The 19,274-nt window shown below is 33.7% G+C and overlaps 1 protein-coding gene across 2 annotated transcripts in view; it reads right to left on the minus strand.

The window, feature by feature from the left end:
- Window positions 1-11,611: 11,611 nt before the first annotated feature.
- The window catches only part of LOC106458329 (nephrin-like), a 91,789-nt gene continuing 84,126 nt past the window's right edge, over window positions 11,612-19,274 (minus strand). For both annotated transcript variants that reach the window (XM_022384508.1, XM_022384507.1), the window contains 3 exons: window positions 14,285-14,373; window positions 13,247-13,368; window positions 11,612-12,179 (listed from right to left, as the gene is read on the minus strand). In XM_022384508.1, the coding sequence (XP_022240216.1) occupies window positions 12,129-12,179; window positions 13,247-13,368; window positions 14,285-14,373 (262 nt within the window). In that variant the 3' untranslated portion in view covers window positions 11,612-12,128. The remainder of the gene's footprint in view (window positions 12,180-13,246; window positions 13,369-14,284; window positions 14,374-19,274) is intronic.

Genomic DNA, 19,274 nt, shown 5'->3' on the forward strand with positions numbered 1-19,274 from the left:
GTTCTTAACAATACACAAATCGGTCAGTAAGGAAAGTCATACACACAATGTCGAATATAATTATTGCTTTATTTGTTCATTTGTTATTTATTTCGGTTATTTCCTTGATCATTTTGATATTCTGCTTAATATTTCAGGAACACGCTTTTTTGGTAGCTTTATTTCCTTATGACTCATACCAGTACATCTAAAAGCATCAATAGAAATCCTGCAAACAATAAAATGTTCCATACTTCAAAGATAACAATATTTTATTTAAACATTAACTATCTACTTTGTACTTTAACATAATAGAAACGAGATTATTGTTAACTGCTCTAACCATACTTTGTTGAATAATTAACCAAGATTAAAGAAGCCAGGACTGTTTTAAGAAAACTAAAGGCATTTTGTTTTCTACATCTAAGGTCTGTATCCATGAAATTTCCAAAACCAAACTCATCTGAATATTTTATGGGTTTTGGTGCAATTATTTAGAAATCAAGGAAATTAAAAAAACAAAAAAGTAGTCAGTGTAAGACAAGGCCCGGCATGGCCAGGGGGTTAGGGAGCTCGACTCGCAATTTGAGGGTCGCGGGTTCGAATCCCCGTCACACCAAACATGCTCGCCCTTTCAGCCGTGGGGGCGTTATAATGTGAGGGTCAATCCCACTATTCGTTGGTAAAAGAGTAGCCCAAGAGTTGGCGGTGGGTGGTGATGACTAGCTGCCTTCCCTCTAGTCTTACACTGCTAAATTAGGGACGGCTAGCGCAAATAGCCCTCGTGTAGCTTTGCGCGAAATTCAAATAAAACAAACAAACAAACAAGTATAAGACAAAATTTGCGTTTTGAATGATGTGATGAATTATTGTAATTAACTGAAGGATTAAAGGATATTTTGTAATTAAAGTAAATTAAATGTGTAACAAACAACAAAATTGTTTATGAATACCCACCGAAGTTTGTTCCGTTTCAATCCGCACGTCAACTGCTTATGGGTGGCAAACACCCAAATACGTTTTGAAGTAAACCTTAAGATGCATGAGAACGTTCAGTATGTGGAACACACACGTTCCACTCACTTCAAATACTATAATACTACTAGTATAGCTTTTCTTGTTGCCCACAACTTAAAAGCCCCTCCACTGGCACAGCGGTGTGTCTGCGGACTTAAAACGCTAGAATCCGGGTTTCGATACCCGTGATGGGCAGAGCACAGATAGCTCATTGTGTAGCTTTGTGCTTAATTACAAACGAAAAAAAAACAATAAGACGATTCTATCATTAAAACGTTTCTTACAGCTACTGAACCTGAAAATAAATCTGATCAGTCCTTACAGCCTTATTCTTCTCTCTGATGTGACTGAGCTCAACATCGCGTATTATCTTACATTCTTATCTTTTGTCTTGTTTGGTTTTAGTTTTATATTTTCTATGGAGTTTCTACAGTTTTTTTTGTTGTTTAGCGTTTACATTATTAAAACTACTAAATAAATTTTCTATTAAAACACATCGTGGGCTATCTACACTTTGCCCACTGTGGGAAATCGAACGCCTAATTTTTTTAGACTTTTAAGTCTCGCCGGGAACACTTTTAAAGTACTTTAAATTCTAATTAACTTTTAAAATAAACAGTTTCATTTTTTTACGTGTTCGTTCTAAACATTATTACGTCATTAAACTTCCGGTTCGTGATTAATATTAAACTCTTTAAAATACAATATTTTGTGCTAAACCGTAAAATAGATAGAGCCCCTACAGGAAGAGGTGGGATTATCCAATCTTCTTAAATTATTTTTGTTGTTATTCGATTCTTTAGTTTAATGTGAGTTAAACTTGAATTTAACAGGAACCTTAATGTTATAGTTTGAAATAAAAAGTAAACTGTTTGTTTTTAATTTCGCGCAAAGCCACACGTTAGTCATCCCAATTTAGCAGTGAAATGACTAGAAGGAAGGCAGCTAGTCATCACCACCCACCCCAACATTTGGGCTACTCTTTTACCAATGAATATTGGGATCGACCGTCACATTATAACACCCCACGATTGAAAAGGCGAGCATGTTCGGTAGGACGGGGTTCGAACCTGCGACCTTAAGATTGCGAGAAGGGCGCCCTACCTACCTGGCCATGCCAGGCCATCCTCCGGTGAGAAAGGAGTTCTATAGAAGTTGAGAAATAGTGAATTAAATAGGTGGAAGATGTAAGCCTAAAAAAAAATTATAACTAAATAAATCTATTTGCTACATTATTATTATTTGTTCTTATTGGATTTTGAATACCGTACCAAACCAGCTGAAACTAAGTTCGAGTTAGGTCGATGAATAGGAGCTTTGTGAATTCATTGAGATGTGGGTTAAATGTGCTGAGGACGCATTCATCTATTTGTACTATTTCAAGTCCTCAAACGTTCCATTGATCCACCAATAGACACTGAGCAAAATATTTTTCCAGTTAAGTATGTTTGTTTTTTTTCAAAATTTTGGACAAAGCTACAAAAGGATCATCTGTGAATAGCTGTTCATAATTTTAAACTGACAGACCAGAGGGAAAGCAGTTAATTAAAAGCACCAGCCGCCAACTTTAGGCTACTCTCAACTAATTAAATAGTGTAATTTGAATATCACTCTTACAGCGTATCCACGGTCCCAAAGTGCAGAGTACGTTTATCAGATAAAGAGCTTCTAACCATGAATCCTTGAGCTACTCCCGATTCGTTTCAACTAAGATTTTGAATGTTATTGCCCAGCTGGCCTGATGCGTTCTGAAAGCCCCCCCCCCCCCAAGTAGCACAGCGATATGTCTGCGGACTTACAGCACTAGAATCCGGGTTTCGATACCCGTGGTGAGAGGAGCACAGATAGCCCATTGTGTTGCTTTCTGTTTAACTTCACACAAACAAACAAAAAAAACAACACAATTTTAGAAATCAATTAATTATTACCAATACTAATATAGTTGTATGTATTACAGCGTGTCTTTATTTACTCTTTGGAGTAATCTGAACTCGATTACTTTCCAGAGACATTTCTATTGTTAACCCAGATTATGGCTGGTGAATCGATCCCTAGCTGAAAACATGAATAAACATATTGGCATCTTTAATGTTGGACATTGGAACATACCCTCTTCTGAGAATTAAAACTGAAATGGGGCAAGTGATTTTTTTCAATAATACTTTCAACTTAAAAAAGAATTGTTATTTGGAGGTTGTTTTAAAACTAATTATCCTTATATATCCGAAAATGTTCAAACATTGCACTTTACAAGGAAAAACTACATATGCTCTTGTAAACCATAACAATACGATCAACGTTTTAACCCTTGACTGCGCTTTAAACACACGCGAAATTTTTGCGAGCCTGTATATAGCACACTCGCATTCTACTGCCGGAGGCGAACCGTGCCCTATACGGCGAATCAGCAGTCAATGGGTTAAAAAACTACACGTTTCACACATTCCTGACCCTTTAACAACGCTTTCAGATGTGGATTTGGGATGGAAAAAGTCTCCAAACAATAAACTAAGCTAATCAGGAGTAACACCTTTACCTGCAACGCAAATTTCAGGTAATGGTTACAAACTTTTCATTAAAAAAAAGCCGTTGCATCGAAGTTGGAAATATATCCTGGTTCTATGAGTGAATTAATAAAGAAAGATTTGAATATTACACAGACATGTATTCACTCCTAGAAATCATGGTTGTTTCCATGAGAAAGATGCCCGAATAAATTGAAACTCTCGACTTTCAATCCTGGTAATCATGGTTATTTCCATGAGAACGATGGCCGAATAAATTGAAACTCTCGACTTTCAATCCTGGTAATCATGGTTGTTTCCATTAGAAAGATGGCCGAATAAATTGAAACTTTCAACTTTCAATCCTGGTAATCATGGTTGTTTCCATTAGAAAGATGGCCAAATAAATTGAAACTTTCAACTTTCAATCCTGGAAATCATGGTTGTTTCCATGAGAAAGATAACCGAATAAATTGAAACTTTCAACTTTCAATCCTGGTAATCATGGTTGTTTCCATGAGAAAGATAACCGAATAAATCGAAACTTTCGACTTTCAATCCTGGTAATCATGGTTGTTTCCACGAGAAAGATGGCCGAATAAATTGAAACTTCCAATTTGAAAGTCCCATTGAACTTTTGTGCCTTTAGTTTACATTGGAAAGATTGTCAAGAGTTGTCCAAAACTGACCTCGTCGTTCTCCACAGTATCTTGTAAAAATGAACTTGTAAAGTCCGATATGGCTACATAATCATGATCATCAAACTGACCATGATCTATGAAAAAATAAAAATTTCCAAGGTTAGTGCGGAACCTGACATAGTTATTGACCCTGGCTAAAGTTTTGTGCATTTATTTTTATTACCGTATGTAAAGTATTTTTTACTGTAATCATTTTAGAATTCCTCTATAATATTATTATATTATAATATTTATGCTTTGTGAAAAATAAAAAAATGGTTTAGCAGGATATGAGACTGAAATACTGTACTGATATTGCAAATTGTAAACATTACATAACTTTCAGTTAAACTTCCTTTTTACCCTAACCATAAAAAATTTCCTATTCGTACAATTCTATATAACACGTATAATTTTTTTTTAAGTTGAAATTCTTGTTCATATCCGGTTAAGCAATTATTACATCGAACTAATGTAGTTGAGAGGTGTCTGTCATGGTATTTCATTGAAACAGCTTGGTTTGTTTTGAATTGCGAGCAAAGCTACTGGAGGAGAGCTATCTGCGCTAACCATCCATAATTTAGCAATGATAGACTAGAGGGAAGGCAGCTAGTCAACACTACCCACCGCCAACTTTGGGGCTACGCTTTTACTAACCGTCACATTATAACGCCCCCCATGACTGAAAGGGCGAACGTGTTCGGTAACAGGGATTCGAACCCTTGCCCCGCAGATTGCGAATCGACCACACTAACTACTAGGTCATGCCAGGCTCCTCATTGAAACGGACAGTTAACTTTGATATATTAAACAACAATTTTATTTTATGATGATGTTGTTCAAGTCCGGCTAAGCAACTATTACATCATTTGAGTGGTGTCTCTCACGGTATTTCATTGAAACAAATAACTAAACATTAAACAACAACTAGTCTTTGGAAGTAAAACTATTTGGTGAAAAACGTTTGAATTAATATTGAAACAATGTTACTAGTCACAGGTTGATGTTGTTTTTAACACAAAGCTTATCAACGTTCTGTCGGCTTCGAGGAACTGAACACCAGATGTTAACGTTGTTAAGTTCTTAAACTTACTGTTCACCCACCGGAGGACGTGATACGTTGTAACTTGTGTAATATTGGTGATACTGTAGAATTCGATCGTGTGATTTTCTGAGGAGAATTCTTTTCTAATCCTCTTAACAGAATTTTTTGTCTAGTCCCTCTTTATACTGTACCGACTACTGATGATTACATTCTACACATCGCTCTCCCTTGTTTTGTGGCAGTGTTGGTGCTTACTAGCGTTCATGAGCGTCGTCAATTTCACTTCTCTAGTGAAAAACGTGTTAGTTCGTGCAGCCATGGCGGGAATAATCTCTTCTTTTTTTTTGGATGGGAAACCTTTAATTTCTAAGCTCAAAAACTGTTGCACATTTACAAGGAGTTTTTACCCTAAGTTTTTTTACCCAAGATATCTCTCACCCAGGTTTAATATTTAAGACCTTTAATTTAACAAAAGGTCGCAATTTATATAGAGATAACTTTTGTCACAATCATTAGGAATATAAAAAAAACCTTCTTTTGTAAAATAAAAATAAAACCTATTACGTTAGCCAGTGCTTCAATTTCCCCATGTTTGTGGTAAGTTTTATACCCAATCACAGAGTTTGTAATTCAAGAATGGAAAAAAAAACTACTCGGGAAAGATAGTCCAATAAAACAGTGAATTGCTCAATCAAAGGAAAAATAAAATTAGAACATTCGAAGTTCTCTCACTACCATTGGTTTATGTAAGCCTTAGAAAGAAGAAGAAGGACACCATTTTTTTTTTCTGGATCAGGAAACTGAAAACAAAGTTTTGGATACGAAGAGCCATTGTAAAAGATCACGGGTTAAACTTAACAATCATAATCACAGCCTTTCCTGGTTCCAGAAAAAGGAAGAAACATTAGTGTAAACACAACACAATGTGGTCATGATGGGATTGGGAACACGTGCTTTCAAAATGGCCGAGAGAGAGAGGTTGAACTATCAAGACAACTGACTGATATATGGTATGATTTGTGCTATGTTCACTATGTTTATACATTTGTTTGGATATTCGCTAAAGCTACTCAAGAGCTATCTACAATAGTCGTTCACAGTTGTGAACTGATAGATCAGAGTCGACTGCTAGTCAATAGCACCTACTGATAGAATAGTGGGGTTTTACTGTTACACTCATAACGCATCCACAGCTCCAAGGTGTAGAGAGCGAGTATTTATTATTATTATTTTTTAAACGGGACGCGAACGATGGGCCAGTTGATCGAAACACTAATTTTTGGGCTACACTTAGCCTAATTATACGTATATCATTGGTGACGTCAAATTGGGCTCGCTTTCCAAATTCACAATTCCAGATCAACGAAAACAAGATTAGAATACATTTGTATAAACAAAAGTGTACAGTAAGACTTCCTTCCGCGCCTTAAATAACCCTATACCATACTTATGAATTTGTTATATGAAAGACAAGGCCTTTAAAATGCCTTTTTTTTCAGTGCATCTGAGCAGAGACTCAATCAGAGAAGCATGCTGTGATTCGAATTTTTAATAATTGAGAAATAGGAAAGAGGATATGACACACTTCAAAGTTAATGTATAAACACTATTTTTCTTTCCGATATTTAAAAAAAAAATGTCGTCGTAAATCCGCTGTTCCAATTTCATATGTAGTTTAAATAATGAAAGATTTATTTTTAACACAACTGCTCGCACTTAATATACAGGATGATAATAATAATAAAATTGGTTTAAATACAAAATTTCCGTGATAGCTAGGAGAACAAAACTGCATGAGAGTCACATTTGGAAGCGTACGTTTTATTCAGTAAACATTGAACAGATTATACTACAAACTGATGTTACTTTTGTTTTATTTTTTGTTTTTCTCCTTGGTGATTTGAATAAAATATTTGTCACAGTACAGGATATTGTGAGAAGTAATGAATGCTGCCCAGATGGTGCTTGTAGTAGCTTAACTTGAGGATAGGTTTAATATGCAGATTGAGAATGACGGAAAACATACCGAATACCTACTGTAACATTTCCAAATTTTCCTGAAAAATTACCATCATTTCTCATAAACGAGCTTTATGATTGTTAAAAATAGCCATCATTTGTCATGAATGAGCTCTATGATTGTTAAAAATAACATCATTTGGCATGAATGAACTCTATGATTGTTAAAAATAACCATCATTTGTCATGAATGAGCTCTATGATTGTTAAAAATAGCCATCACTAAGACAGAAGAACCCTATGACTATTAGCTTTTCGTTTGTTTTGGATTTGGTATGTTGATTTTGTTTGTTGTGAAGCGCTAAACTATGTAATGGGCTATAATTTCAGTTTTTTAAGGAACAATAATTTCCAATACAGATTTCCTTTCTAATCACACTGTACAATGGAAATTAATAATTCCAATGAGATACGCGTATTTATATTACCTTCCAAAACAGAGATAAAACTAACTTTATCATTTAAGAATCGAATTGATATTGATTGTTATAACAGGCGTACAATGACGTTTAAACATGATGTTAATAAACATTTATTAATCTTATAAACTAGAGCAAAATCGTATTTGTAGCAATCTGGAAATCTGGATAGATTAAAATTCGGGGTTCGAACAAACAAACAAATAAAATCTATATCAGTAATTCTTAAGATACGGAATGCCTTAACGGGCGAAACATAGCACATACGAAAGTAGTGCCGTGTCAACTAAAGCTTTCGAAACCATAGGAATGTGACTAAACTCCACATTCTTAGTAAGCCTAGTATGTGTTTCCAGTTACAAGGATTCGACGATAGTCATGAAGTCACTACTGTAACGTGTCTCACTGTAACCAGACATGGACCGGTTGAGAAGTTAGTGTTTGAAACCAGCAGGTAAATAATGTAATGTTTCATTACTAATTTAAAGAAAAATAAGTCGTTGGCACCAATAATTGTTTATCAGACATAAATGGATGAATCGTCCTAACCAGAATGCTTATTTTTAATGCATTGTGTTCCACTATCATAACTTTTTTTTTGTATCCACGATTAATGGGGAAAGAAGAGTCATCACGTGGATTCAGTTGCCATGATCTAGGACTAACGTTAAAAATATATATGTATGAGAAACCTACACATCACAAGTGAACAGCCAAGATATGTACTTAATGTCGAAGTAAACTGGCTAAAGTGAAATCACCCCAAGGTCACAGAAACGCATTCTGTTCCTCACAGCTCTGTTTTGACAAGGTTACTGTTCTAGTCTAAGAACATTTAGTCTCAAGTGTAGTCCTTTTTGCAAATATTTGTCTTCGAAACATCCATAAACAAGACCAACGCTTCGCTTAAGCGGATTAGATCATTAGAGTTGAGCCTGGTAAGAAATATAAAGTGTATGTTTTCCTATATGTGTGTAGTGTGGTTAAACCTAACGTTAGCATGAATGTGAAGGGTGTGTCGTATTTTGAGAATAAAATCTAGAAATGTCTGAACTATGTCTAAGTATCTAATCAAAAACAGCATAGCCATAAAAAAAAGGTGTGGCAAAAACATGCGGCAGAAAGGTGTGAACTCAAAGTTTGTGGCCAAATTTAGAAAATATTGGCAATTAAAATTTTATGCAAACTTTTGTTACTAAGCATTGAAAATTTTACATTTTTATATTTGATACTCAGATATAATTTTGAATGTTTTTTTTTCAATACTTCAGTAACTTGGGGTTCATTTGCTTTATTTTTGTCCTCACCTTTTCCAGCCAAGTTGTTTTTCGATAGATATTATGTTCCTTGTATAGTTTTATATAGTAGATAACGTGATATTATGTCAAAAACGAAGGCGATCACGCATCGGAAAGTATTTTTTATAAGTTTGAAGTGTGATGCAAAGTAGTACGCAAAAATCGTGCAAATATTGGTTTGGGGTTCATAACTTCCGGATTTCGCTCCAAGTTTTATAAAATTAAAAACGGTTCACTTTTAAGAATATCCTAATGTGTAGTAGAAATTTCAGCACAGTCGAATTAGCTAATTTGTCTCCAGGCGAGCGCAAAAATGTAAGAGATTTTAGCGTAATTTTGGCTTATTTTTGCCCATAGACCCAAGAATACTTTAGCTATTAAAATTAAATTTCCTGTCAAGCTAAGGAAACATATACGCCAGCTATGTACCAAATTTGAAAGAAATCGATTTAAGGGAAGTTTTTTTTTTTTCATTAGTGCGAAAAAGAAGAATTTCAGGCTAAGTTTGGCCTTCTGTAAAACGATAAGGGTTAAAGGATTTTTTTAAAATTTGGTAAATAAGATAAGGAGGTTTGGGAGATTCAGTTTGGCCTGCTGTAAACTCTCTGCCCACTAAATAATCTGCTTGCGTCGTACGACAAATGATCAAAACACACGGTAGAGTGTCGTGCGGACAAAATTTAGCAAAGGAAACCGTACGACACCCACTGTATTATTAACAGAAATGAAAATTTTGCGTTTTCAACCAAACTTATTATCTATCGCCTTCCCCTTTAATCAAAACTTAATTTTTTGTTCATCTAATCTCCCAAACCTTCTTACCTTACTTACCAAATTTGAAAGAAATCGCTTTAACCTTTGTCGGAAAACCTAACGAAAAAGCTCGTGAAAAAATTAACGACGCACAACTCCTTACATGTTTAGATGAGGGCTTGGTGAATATTTTACATAAACCAGTGTGACTCGATCGTAAATGACGTTCCAGTGCTGTTTCGAGAAAATATCATTTCCCCCCTTCTAAGTGTTATTCAGAAGTCTTAAAACATTATTCTAATGTTCCACCTCGTTACAGTGAAAAATGTGATTAGCACATAAATATTAAACCTTTATCAAAAAGCGAATTCTTGGTAGAATCAGAAGACTTTAACGTCACTACAAAATTAAACCCCCCCTTTTTCTTTTTTTTACTGTGATGTTGCACTGAGTGATTTTCTTTAATGTTCACTTCCAACAAACTAAACTTTCGTTGAAATTCCAATTTAATTTCCTTCCTTCACTTCCAATATTGCTTCTTCTTTATAACATTGGTTGCACTGTTATTTTTCGACTAACACAATTTTCTAATTAAAATTCTTAATTTATTAGACAAGGAGTAACTCAAAGTGACAAAATAATAATAATAAAACATCAATATTTAAAATTATGCAATATTATATGTAGATCGATCACTATTCAATAGGGTTTTAACTGTCGGAAAATAATAACAACAATTTACAATAGCACTTCATAATACGAATTATATTAAACGTTCTAATGTTTTGAAATCAACATTTAAGGAGTTGTATTATTGATGGTTCGAATAAGCATTTTTTTAGTCATGAAGGCGATTAGTATTAACTAAAGTATATTTGCGTTAAATATGAGTAGTTTTATTTGTTTTTATTGTATTTTGCCCAAAGCAATCTGAGGAATATTTGCGCTAGCCGTCTTTAATTTAGAGGTGATAGACTATAGGGAAGGCAGCTATTGGGTTACACTTTACAAACGAGTACTGAGATTGACTGCCACATTATAACGCCCCTACAGCTAAAAAGACAACATGTTGTCACGGGTTTCGAGCCTGCGGTCTGCAGATTGGGAGTCGACTTAACTATCAGGCTATGCTATGTCAGATAAGAACAGTATAAAGGAAAATTTTGTCGCTAAATTTCTTTGAATGGTTTAGCTCTAGTATAATGAAAAGCCTTTATATTTTAAATTTGATTGTTCTATAGTTAACATGTAAAAGTTAAAACTCGAAATATAACGTGAATGTAGTCTACAGCTCTTAGAAACAATTACTGAGCCAAAAAACTTAACATGGTTTAGTTTATTACTAGTCTTATTGTAATGTATTATTGTACATACTAACTTCTCTGTTCTACCACCAGGGAGTTTTACACTAAATATATTGTTGTTATTGTACATTATTGATTTAGCGGAATGGGCTATCTGCGCTATGTGCACCAAGCGGAATCGAACCCCGGATTTAAGCAATTCAAGACGGTTAACTAACGCTGATTCACTGAGGGACCAAACGACCGATATAACCAAATTTAACAGAAAAAATTACCCAGCCGGCCTGATAATCTGGAATTGAAACACTTCGTTGTCAGCAGCATACAACAAATAAGGTTAGGTTTCAATGGTGTTATACATTCTTTTTACAGCAAATTTCTACTAAGGAAGTAAATTACTTTAAGTGTTGAAACAACAGATAATTTGGATTGAAGCTGATACCTCCTCATTACTTCGAACATTTAATAGTTTTCACACTTTTCAACGTATTATTTTAACTTTGTGAGGAGAGGATCCGTAAACGGGATGGCTATTTAGAAAAAAAATACACTTAAATTAATTTCATTTCATAAAATAATCTAAGCCTAAAATAAATGCTTATTCATTCCATTGAAAGAAGACAATGTTATAATAATAATGAATGTTTATTTAAGATCTATGTTTAAGGAAGGAATACATGTATCGTGCCTTTCTTTAAAATTATCATAGACTAGAATAGAGAAAAACGAATTGGTTAATGTTATACAGTGGAGGCTGGATACAATAAATAAATATGAAAAAAACAAAAACTAAAGCTTTAGCTTCACTATAATCATCTTATAGCTTCTGGAAAAAGTTGTGTTGTTTTTCTTCTAGCCAGCAGTAAAAAATAAGAAAATACTGGCCTCATGTTTTTTTCTGGACACAAGTTACGATCTTCAGAATTACCTCAAACGTTCACCTTTGAAATTATACACCAGAACGATTTATCTATTTATTTTTTACGTCTCGGTCTTTTGGAACACAGGCACTTCAGAGTTTACAATCGAAGCAGAAATATCACGAGCACAGTACAGTTACTTAAATTTGACATGATTCGTGAGACCATAGCCCCTATATTCTCCACTTTGTCAAACGGAAGACATTACGCTTCCCCATCCGGATGGATCACACATATCCAACTACAAAACAAAAAGAAATCGAATACAATATCACACAATTTTCATTTAGCACACTAAAAAATAAACTAAGAATAAAATGACCTTACAGTTTGACTTGGAGAGAGAGTAAGCTGAATTTTGAGGATTAAAATCCAACTTCAGACTGGTAATTACAAGATCCTGAACCCTACTTGCTATATTAAAGTACCCACTGACTAGTGTTGAGTTATGCTTGATATATGTGTTGGTCTTGTTTGGGTTGGTATTTTATTTCAATAAATAGACATTTATTAAGAAAATATTTACACTTACTTGCACAGCATAGGAATGAAACTTTGACCCGACAACTGACCGTTTACTTTAGTGAACTATATCCTTAATTAATTTACGTCTAAAATAGGTTTTAGAATACATTTAACTTATACTTATATACCCTGCCTAAGAGTTTAATTGCTCCTTTGGCTACCAATACAGATTTTGTTTTTCTTGTGCAAGGTGAGACAATTATCGCTGGTTTCTTTTGAGCTGTAAAATGCACAAATTGAGGGTTGGAAATGAGGGTTGTTATCTTATATTTGGCAAAAACTTTATTCAGTTCCATACTTTACTTTATTTAACTATATCAAAAAGGAAAGCTTTGAGTAAATTAATCTAAAGAACTGGCACAAAACTGTTGAAATACACGTGTATGATGATGATGATGATGTGCCGTGAAATGTAAAAAAATAGCAGTTGTGAATCATGTTTCTGTTGTGAATCATGTTCCTGTTGTGAATCATGTTCCTGTTCCCACTTTTGCTTGTATGGTATAGGAAGTATTTAAAGAAACCTGCCATCATTAAAGATTCGCGAAACGTAACGCATATTATTCAAAACAACATTATAGCTATCTTCAGCGCCTATTTTCAAAACCAATAAAAGCAGATGACTTCAGCTAAAAAAGTCAGCAGATATTTGAAAACATTTAGTAAACCTCTACTTCTTCACATCCTTAAGCCTGTCACTGTTAAAAGCAAACCAGGCCCTATATTTATATATCAATTTAGCTCTTCCATTATCATAACACGTGAGACTGAGAGTTGACTTACTGGGTAGTCTAAGTTTCGGTTTCCTCCTTTGAAAATTGGTTTGATATTATGTGTTGATGGATCTTCCATTTGAAGCCCATAATATTGAGTAAGTTCTCTTCTTCGAGGTAGTTTTCCATTCCCTGTGTTTTTAAATCATATAAAAAAAATATAATGAAAACATTTTATGTTTTAATGATGCATGACTACTATATTTTAATACATTATAGTTTTAGGATCAACTTATTAGTATCAAAATTATATACCTGTTTAAATAATTTGAAAACTGGGAGGAGCATCAAATACATTTTAATTATTAGTCTAAAATATGTAATTAATTCTGAGGAACATCGTGATATATCCAATACTATAAAAGTTTCTAGCTTGTCGTACATGACTTATTTACTGAGGTTAATCGTACTTTATAAGAGTGTGACCTTCGACCTATTTCTTCGACCATCGATCGTGCTCAGTGTAAGTCTTTATTGTTACTATAAACTTCTGAAAATGACAGCAAGGACAATATTAGACCAAACACTTTGATAAGGTATCCTTAAACTTTCCTACTGTAGTTGGGTGTAACATCCAAGACAAAAGCTTATTCGAGCTGTATCAGGGACTTTACAAGTACGTGTCCAAGTGTAGTGAACCTTCAGCCTTATTTCCCATGAAAACCGTTCGAGACTTGTGATAATTTGGATTTATCACATCCACATATTTGTTTACCATTTCGTTAACGGTATCAAATGATATGTCCAGCTTTATCGTTTATTTTCTTTTTATGGGAGAGGCGTGAATACTATTTTGTAACCATAACCTTCACTTTGCGAATAAGATCATTGCTGTCCTTATTTACTTTCATGTAAAACACTGAAGACTCCCTATTGGCTTTACATCGCTTAACGTTGCGCCTTAAGTCGATGAGAGCTGTGCCAGACACCTTCATCCATAAGTCTACTCGTGGTGGAATTGCATATTGAATGGTCGATAATGTAGTGAACGTATTTCAGCACCAGCTCTGTTAAAACCATTACTTAAAAGTTTTGACGCTGCTCTTACCTACAGATAGTTCGGTAGGAGTGGATAGCTCATCTGGCTTGGGTTTACTGGAAAAATTAGGGTCGATGCTATGCTGTAAAGGTGTGTGCCTGGTGAAAGAAGATAACGAATGTCATTATATTTAAAAGATAGCAAAATATGACACTCAAAAACAGACCAAATTCACAACTTTTAAGATATGATTGCATAGAAATTTTATTTTAAAAGTGATCTTAATAAGATAAAGCAAATAAATGATGACATTTGAACCTCAAAATATCTAAGAATGTTTATCAATACACGAAAAATATGTCGAGGTCCAAACTTGAATAAAAAACAGAAAGAAAAAAAATTTTTGATCATACGATGATATTAATTCGAAATAACTAACAGCTTGAAAAATAATTCACAGTAAGGCGTTGTCATTCTCAATTAGTCTTGTAATTGTTCTTCTTAAAAGCTCCATTCTCTCACTTACTTTTTTTCCATTTCTATTATAGAAATGCACCATATAAATTCAGTTAAGTATTGTTAGACACGAAGAAGATTTTACTTGTTTCAAGTGGCCGGCATCAAGTTTTGGTGCCGAATGACACAGGGAGATAAATAGAACCCTGTACGCCGTCGTATCGGAGACAGCCTTCTTTCGTGGTTCACTTAACTTCAATTGATTTTCACTTGTTCTCAGAACCAAGCTTACTGTCCAGAATAGCCACGCTGTCGACTGTCATAGTCAGGCTTTTGTCTACTGTTTTATGAGCTGTTAAATTGTCTCTAAACTATGATATATTGTAGAGTTCACCGAAATTGTAAATGTAAACCCTGTAACAACATTTTATAAAAACCTATATGTTGTGTTCATAAAATGTAATTCACTTTTAAGTACAAAATGAATGAAATAAAAATGCTATCTAGCTTGTCAGGAAATTTATTGTTAACAAACTTAGCTGTTGAAAAACTTTATCTAATATTTTTTTTTTTTTTTACAAAATACACACAAAAATGCGTGTTACATTTATACTGTGTTTCATCATAAGACTTGTTTTGGAGTAAAATATAAAAGACGTTCGATAATGCTGCAATTCTAAGTAATCTTTTTACACATCTGTAAAAACCATTAGAGGTCATTTTTATTCTTAATTGTTCAGCAATGAATTGATCCACAATGAATTAACTACGATAGATCTGAAAATTTTGATTTCGCCAGGTATAATTATGAGAAAACAGACAACAAAAGTCTTTGTTCCAAGTTTATTCAATCCAATCAATGGCTTATAGCTTAACACATTGTGTTCCAGAAAAAAAAAAACGGTTTATAAAATAATGTCAATAGTTTGTATGAATAGTTGATTAGTTTGGAATGAAACAAGTAGGAACGGATAACTGATATCCATATTCCGATTTCTCCAGTTTAAAAAAAAATGTTAATAATCCACATGTTAAATAGCTGAGTCTATGAAACTGGAAAACAAAGATCTTAAAAGGCAGTGGCAAGTCCTATCGAGAACAATATGTGAAACTGGAAAACAAAGATCTTAAAAGACAGTGGCAAGTCCTATCGAGAACAATATGTGAAACTGGAAAACAAAGATCTTAAAAGACAGTGGCAAGTCCTATCGAGAACAATTTGTGAAACTGGAAAACAAAGATCTTTAAAAACAGTGGCAAGTCATATCGAGAACAATATGTGAAACTGGAAAACAAAGATCTTAAAAGACAGTGGCAAGTCATATCGAGAACAATTTGTGAAACTGGAAAACAAAGATCTTAAAAGACAGTGGCAAGTCATATCGAGAACAATGTGTGAAACTGGAAACAAAGATCTTAAAAGACAGTGGCAAGTCCTATCGAGAACAATTTGTGAAACTGGAAAACAAAGATCTTAAAAGACAGTGGCAAGTCCTATCGAGAACAATTTGTGAAGCTGGAAAACAAAGATCTTAAAAGGCAGTGGCAAGTCCTATCGAGAACAATATTTGAAACTGGAAAACAAAGATCTTAAAAGGCAGTGGCAAGTCCTATCGAGAACAATTTGTGAAACTGGGAAACAAAGATCTTAAAAGACAGTGGCAAGTCATATCGAGAACAATATGTGAAACTGGAAAACAAAGATCTTAAAAGACAGTGGCAAGTCACATCGAGAACAATGACCTGATCACTTAGAATTACTTTTCTTTTGTTTAGTTTAGAACTTCGGTTTTATTTCTAGCCGAAATATCCTAGTCCGATCCCTGTGTTACTTATGGATTACTTTTGCTATTTGTTGAATTTTCGTGTAAAGCTATTCGAGGGCTATATGCGTTAGTCCTCCATAATTCTGAAGTGATAGACTAGAGGGAAGGCATCGAGTCAACACCAAACACCACTCACCGCCAACTCTTGAGCTACTCTAATCAAATAATAGGATTTGACCGTCATTCAACCTACCCTCGGCCCCAAAGTGCGCAGCGAGATTTTTTTTTTGGGGGGGGGACTATAAAGGGACAAAATCCATGAAACAGTGGGCTGCATTCGGCTTCTGTTGATGGTTGTTGGTTTCTTAGTAACCCAGGATTTTTGCGTTGTACGGCTCTGACTCACGGATGGGCCCATACTTATTGAATCTTAGCCAAAACACCATGACAGGATGGAACTTAGCTAATGAATTAATGCAGTTTACTCTGTCTTCTCCGAGGACTGAATAGCCCACTGTGTAGCTTTATGTCTAACTACAAACAAACAAACCATATTTAATTTTAATTGTACTGTTGAATTGTATTGTGTTAAGGTATTTAAAATATTATCTTGCATTTTTTAACTGGTTTATCTAAAGATACTACGCAAAATACTATTCGGGTTAAATGAAGCCAAATTTATCTTATTATATTGTTACTTGAATATCGAAACTCAATGTAAAATTAATTGCACATTTTATTGATTCAAAAAGAATTTAACATTTTAAGAATCAAAGGTGTGTTTTTTTTTAACTTTTGAAGTACTTTATTAATAAGTGTATTATCAGATCAATTCCCCATTATTATTTAGTAATAATTTTATTATATTTATCCATTAAATGATCAGCATGGTTATAACTTAAAAACAGAATAAAAGTAATTACGTCGGCTTTTTCATATTCAGAGCATCTTGGTTTGAATAAGGACATAAAAAACTGACAAACTTAGTAAACATGCCTAGCCTCAAGTAAAACTTGTTTTTAAGCTACTGGTTAGATTGGGAACGTTTCCTTTTTTTGACCTAGAAGTATTCCCATGATATTTAAAGCGAATTAAAAAGCCCTCTTTTTGCCAACAGGGATATTTTGGCTCAATCACGAGATATCTCTTGGCTTTTATCCAGGAAGATATCAGTATAAAAAAACGTCTGCACTAAAGAACTGTGACCAATAACAAGTGTTTACATTTATCAGATCATCTGTGAAGCAAGACGTTAGTGTGTTTGTTTTCTTATCACTGAACACATTCCAATATTAAACTAGCATTTTTGTTTCTTAATTTGCAAGTCTCTTTGAACTCGAGGGTTCACGGGTCGCATCCCGTTGCCGAAAAAAAAAAAACCTCTTCGCTCTTGGGAGCTGTATGTGAGCTATAGAAGTGACAGTTATTCATTTATACAAGAATCCAACATTTCAAAACTGTGAACGGCTATAACCAACTAGCCCTTGTTTAGCTTTGGGCGTAAAATACATACAACGACAAGAAAGTCTGTTTGTAAATGATAAACTATAAAATCTGTTTCAACGGAATTAAATCATGTAACAGTGGTTTTAAGTTAATTTGTAAAATAGTTTGTAATACACTCATCTTAATACAAAATAAGAGAAAAATTCATTAACATTGTGGTTGCCATAGAGTTATAAGGAAACGAATCAGCTTGAAATGATCTGGTACTATTTTGGACGGATATACATTACATCTTTGCATGTTAAAATGCTATTAATGTAATGAAATGGAAATTAATGTATACTGGTCATGAATTTTTGCTAATTTAGTTTCAAAACATACACCTGCATATTTCACCTTGTATTTACGTTCGTTAACGTTTCGTACTGATACGATTTTTTAAACCAGTGCTTCTCAACTGGGTGAGTGGTTCACACAAGGGTTATTGAGTTCAGAATCAGTGTGAATGAGAATGGTGAGGTGAATGAGTATTATCAATTATACAACAAATTGAAGAACAAAAAGTCATTAGTTATTATTTATTATAGGTGTAGTTTGATAAATACATTTATTTTATGTTGTATTTGTTCTAGGTGTAGTTTGATAAATACATTTATTTTATGTTGTATTTGTTCTAGGTGTAGTTTGATAAATACATTTATTTTATGTTGTATTTGTTCTAGGTGTAGTTTGATAAATACATTTATTTTATGTTGTATTTGTTCTAGGTGTAGTTTGATAAATACATTTATTTTATATTGTATTTGTTCTAGGTGTAGTTTGATAAATACATTTATTTTATGTTGTATTTGTTCTAGGTGTAGTTTGATAAATACATTTATTTTATATTGTATTTGTTCTAGGTGTAGTTTGATAAATACATTTATTTTATATTGTATTTGTTCTAAGTGTAGTTTGATAAATACATTTATTTTATGTTGTATTTGTTCTAGGTGTAGTTTGATAAATACATTTATTTTATGTTGTATTTATTCTAGGTGTAGTTTGATCTATATTTAAGTCATAATATAGAATTTTACATTTTAATTTAGTACTTCTTTGTTTTTTCGGTCAGGGGTGAGTGAACTGGTGTGAAAGACTTATAGGAGTGAATAATATTGGAAAAGGTTGAGAAACACTGTATGAAACAAACGAAAATTTACTTGTTGAGCGTTTAAACTCTTTTTTTTTTCAGCTGTACGTAGTGTGATTAACATTTGTCAGTTTCTCGTAGCTGATATCAGTTCTGAGGTTAATATTTTTCAGTTGTACGTAGCTAATATCAGTAGTGTGATTAGCATTTGTCTAGTTTCTCGTAGCTGATATCAGTTCTGAGGTTAATACTTTTCAGT

The sequence above is a fragment of the Limulus polyphemus genome, unplaced genomic scaffold, assembly GCF_000517525.1.
Source record: "Limulus polyphemus unplaced genomic scaffold, Limulus_polyphemus-2.1.2 Scaffold446, whole genome shotgun sequence".
Lineage (NCBI taxonomy): Eukaryota > Metazoa > Arthropoda > Merostomata > Xiphosura > Limulidae > Limulus > Limulus polyphemus.